This window comes from Rhinopithecus bieti, unplaced genomic scaffold, assembly GCF_001698545.2.
Source record: "Rhinopithecus bieti isolate Rb0 unplaced genomic scaffold, ASM169854v2 scaffold_12070, whole genome shotgun sequence".
NCBI lineage: Eukaryota > Metazoa > Chordata > Mammalia > Primates > Cercopithecidae > Rhinopithecus > Rhinopithecus bieti.
The window spans coordinates 1,161,036-1,165,486 of record NW_016807449.1 but is presented as its reverse complement, the minus strand read 5'-3'; the positions used below and the strand labels follow the sequence as shown (position 1 = coordinate 1,165,486).

The 4,451-nt window shown below is 54.8% G+C and overlaps 1 protein-coding gene across 1 annotated transcript in view; it reads left to right on the top strand.

Moving 5' to 3' along the window:
- The first annotated feature begins 405 nt into the window (after window positions 1-405).
- The window catches only part of LOC108535767 (uncharacterized), a 12,930-nt gene continuing 8,884 nt past the window's right edge, over window positions 406-4,451 (top strand). Inside the window, exons 1-2 of the mRNA XM_017882029.1 lie at window positions 406-823; window positions 3,940-4,445. Of these exons, the coding sequence (XP_017737518.1) occupies window positions 610-823; window positions 3,940-4,445 (720 nt within the window). The 5' untranslated portion in view covers window positions 406-609. The remainder of the gene's footprint in view (window positions 824-3,939; window positions 4,446-4,451) is intronic.

Below are 4,451 nucleotides of genomic sequence, written 5' to 3'. Positions count from 1 at the left end.
CATCCTCTTCTAGGCCTGTCCTGGGGCAGAGGGGCCACCTCGAGGTCCATCAGTCAGTCTGACCATCTCCTTAGAACCTCGAAACTCTTGCCTTACCTTGCCTCGCCTCACGCCCTTTCCCGCCTTTTATTTCTCCCTTCAGAATTTAAAAAAAAAGACAGTCGGAAGCATGGGCGCATGTGCCACCACTCTGGAACAGTGCGCACGGCCGGCCTGCAGGCTCACGGGAGCTCACGGGAACTCACGCGCGAGCTCACACGCTGAGGCCGTGGGCTCGGCGACTAGTGATGTCATGGAGCATTGTCCCTGCCTTATTGGCTGCCTTCGACCAGCGCACGCTTGCTGGAGTAGACGGCCACGCCTTGCCAAGCGCCAGGGGGCGCTCCGCGATAGAGCTCACTGACCCTGGGAACCCTATAGAGACTCGTGTCCTCGTGACAACCCTGCCCTACCTAATTGGATACCTGCTCCAGTTCGTTGGATCCACTACTCTGATTGGATGCCTGGCAAGTCAAGGCCTGTATATAATTGGATCCCTGGAAATTTGGATCTTCCCTACCTTTCGCATTTCTCTTACGGATATCTTCCTCAAGCACCGGGGATGTGGAGATGGAAAGTAACTTGAGTCTCCGTGTGGAAATGAGGGATGTTGGACACGGCACGGGAACCCGGCCCGAATCAGCAGACCCAATTGAATGCTGTCTCTCAGATACAGGTCCCTTTCCTCCCTCCAAGGGGTGCCATGGAATGCAGGGCCCTCTCTGGCCCTGGGGACTGGGTGACGTCGGCGGTGAGCCTCTCGTGATTGGCTACATCGCTCTGGGTAAGACCAAAGGCAATAAAGGAGAGCCTTGGTCCCGGGAGCCGCGGTGGATCAGGCCGGTTGCCCTGGCACTCAGGGAGGCGAGGCTACATGTTCTAAGGCCAACCTGGTCAACATTGATTGAAAAAAAAAAAAAACTTTTTTTTTCCGTATATAACCACAAAACATAAAGGGAGAATGTCTTCATAGGAAGAAATGGCGTCTTCCTAAGTGTTCTTAAATTACTTCAATATATCTTTTTATTTTTTTTTTTCTTTTTGGGACAGAGCCTTGCTCTGTTCCCCAGGCTGGAGTGCAGTAGTGTGCTCTGTTCCCCAGGCTGGAGTGCAGTCGTGTGGTCTTGGCTCACTGCAACCTCTGCCTCCTGAATTCAAGCGAGTCTCCTGTCTCCGCCTCCCGAGTAGCTGGGATTACAGGCGCACGCCACTGCACCCAGCTAATTTTTGTATTTTTAGTAGAGACGGCCATGTTGATGAGGCTGGTCTTGAACTTCTGGCCTCAAGAGATCTTCCTCCTTGTCCTCCCAAAGTGCTGGGATTACACGGGTGTGTCACCACGCCCGGCCATCTCTCCCATCTTTCTTAGACCCCTTGATCTCTGTCCTGGCCCTTGGGATCTTTGTCTTCGTCCCCTCTCTAGTTCGTGCCCATCCCATTCACTGTCTTCTCTCTCTGGTCCTCTCCCCTTTGCCTCGGACTGTATCCTCATTGTCGCTGTTGATCCCACTTCTGCATTGTCCTCACTGCTATCTTCTCTCAGTCCTGTTGCCATCCCCATCCCTTGCCTCAGTCCCCTGTGCCGTTGAGCGCTCCACTGGTGACTGTAGAGTCTTTTTCTGTCCCCTCCGTCTCTGTCACAATCCCTCTTGTCGCTCCTGGTCGGAGGCCCTGTCTCCCTCGCCTGAGGGCTCTTCCTCGTCTCCTTCTCTTCCTGTCATCCCTGGCTCCTTCCTAGCGTCTTTCCTTCCTTCTCCTAATTGTCCCCTGTTCCTCTGGGTTTGCGCCTGTTGGGGGCTCTGCCCCTGGGAGCTGTTTCCTCCATTCAGTCTCTGGATGTTTTCTAGGGGGCCACATCCTCTTCTAGGCCCTTCCTGGGGCACAGGGGCCATCTCGAGGTCCATCAGTCAGTCTGACCATCTCCTTAGAACCTCGAGCCCTTCGCCTCGCCTAGGCTCCCCTCACACCCTTTCCTGCGCTTTATCTCCGCCTTCAGAATTAAAAAAAAAAAGAAAAAGAAAAAAAAAGTCGGAAGCATCAGCGCATGCGCCCCAATCACCACTCTGGAACAGGCGCGCGCAGCCGGCCTGCAGACTCGCGGGAGCTCACGGGAACTCACGCGCGAGCTCACACGCTCCGGCGGCCAGCTCGGCAACTAGTGACGTCACGGAGGCTTGTCCCTGCCTTATTGGCTGCCTTCGACCAGCGCGCGCTTGCTGGAGTAGACGGCCACGCCTTGCCATGCGCCAGGGGGCGCTCGGCGCTAGAGCTCGCAGACCCTGGGAACTCTATAGAGACTCGCGTCATCATGGCAACCCTGCCCTACCTAATTGGATACCTGCTCCAGTTAGTTGGATCCACCACTCTGATTGGATGCCTGGCCAGTCAAGGCTTGTATATAATTGGATGCCTGGAAATTTGGATCTTCCCTACCTTTCCCAATTCTTTCTCTTAGCCAGATTTCTTCCTCAAGCACTGGGGATGTGGAGATGGAAAGTAACTTGAGTCTCCGTGTGGGAGTGAGAGGTGTTGAACACCTGAGTCTCCGTGTGGGAGTGAGAGGTGTTGGACACAGCATGGGAACTCGGTCCGAGTCAGCGGACCCAATTGAATGCTCTCTCAGCGGACCCAATTGAATGCTCTCTTTCCTCCCTCCAAGGGGTGCCATGGAATGCAGGGCCCTCTCTGGCCCAGGGGACTGGGTGACGTCAGGGGTGAGCCTCTCGTGATTGGCTACATTGCTCTGCGTAAGACCAAAGGGAAGAAAGGAGCTCTCAGACTTTGGGAGCCGCGGTGGCTCAGACCGGTTGCCCTAGCACTCGGGGAGGCGAGGCTACACGTTCGAGGCTAACCTGGTCAACAGTGATTAAGAAATTAAAAAAACTTTTATTTTTCCATATATAACAAAACATAAAGGGAGGATTCTTCATATATATGTATATATGCACATATATACACATGTGTGTGTGTATATATATTTGAGACAGAGTCTTGTTCTGTTGCCCAGGCGGGAGTGCAGTGGTGTGATCTCGGCTCACTGCAACCTCCGCCACCTGGGTTCAAGTGAGTCTCCTGTCTCAGCCTCCCGAGTAGCTGGGATTACAGGCGCACACCACCGCGCTCAGCTAATTTTTGTATTTTTAGTAGAGATGGAGTTTCACCATGTTGACGAGGCTGGTCTCGAACTTCTGGCCTCAAGAGATCTTCCCCCTTGTCCTCCCAAAGTGCTGGGATTACAGGGTGTCACCGCACCCAGCAGTCTCTCCCATCTTTCTTAGACTCCTTGATCTCTGTCCTGGCCCTTGGGATCTTTGTCTCCGTCCCCTCTCTAGTTTGCTCCCATCTGATTCACTGTCTTCTCTCTCTGGTCCTCCCCGCTTTGCCTCGGACTGTGTCCTCTTTTTCGCTGTTGATCCCACTTCTGCACTGTCCTTGCTGCTGTCTTCTCCCAGTCCTGTCGCCATCCCCATCCCCTGCCTCAGTCCCCTGTGCCGTCGGGCGCTCCACCTGTGGCTGTGGAGTCTTTTTCTGTCCCCTCCGTCTCTGTCACAATCCCTCTTGTCGCTCCTGGTCAGAGGCCCTGTCTCTCTCGCCTGAGGGCCCTTCCCGTCTCCTTCTCTTCCTCTTATCCCTAGCTCCTTCCCAGCGTCTTTCCTTCCTTCTCCGAATCGTCCTCTGCTCCTCTGGATTTGTGTGTGTTGGGGGCTCTGCCCCTGGAAGCCGTTTCCTCCACTCAGTCTCTGTTTTCTAGGGAACCACATCCTCTTCTAGGCCCTTCCTGGGGCACAGGGGCCATGTCGAGGTCCATTAGTCAGTCTGACCATCTCCTTAGAACCTCAAGCCCTTCGCCTCGTCTCTCCTCCCCTCACGCCCTTTCCCGCCCTTTATCTCTGCCTTCAGAATTAGAAAAAAGACAGTCGGGAGCATCAGCGCATGCGTCCCAATCACCACTCTGGAACAGTGCGCGCGGCCGGCCTGCAGACTCGCGGGAGCTCACGGGAACTTACCTGCGAGCTCACACGCTCCGGCGGCCAGCTCGGCAACTAGTGACGTCACGGAGGCTTGTCCCTGCCTTGTTGGCTGCCTTCGACCAGCGCGCGCTTGATGGAGTAGACGGCCACGCCTTGCCAAGCGCCAGGGGGCGCTCCGCGCTAGAGCTCACTGACCCTGGAAACCCTATAGAGACTCCTGTCATCATGGCAACCGTGCCCTACCTAATTGGATACTTGCTCCAGTTCGTTGGATCCACTACTCTGATTGGATGCCTGGCGAGTCAAGGCTTGTATAAATTGGATGCCTGGAAATTTGGATCTTCCCTACCTTTCTCGTATTTCTCTCTTAGCGGGATTTCTTCCTCAAGCACTGGGGATGTGGAGATGGAAAGTGACTTGAGTCGCTGTGGGGGAGTGAGG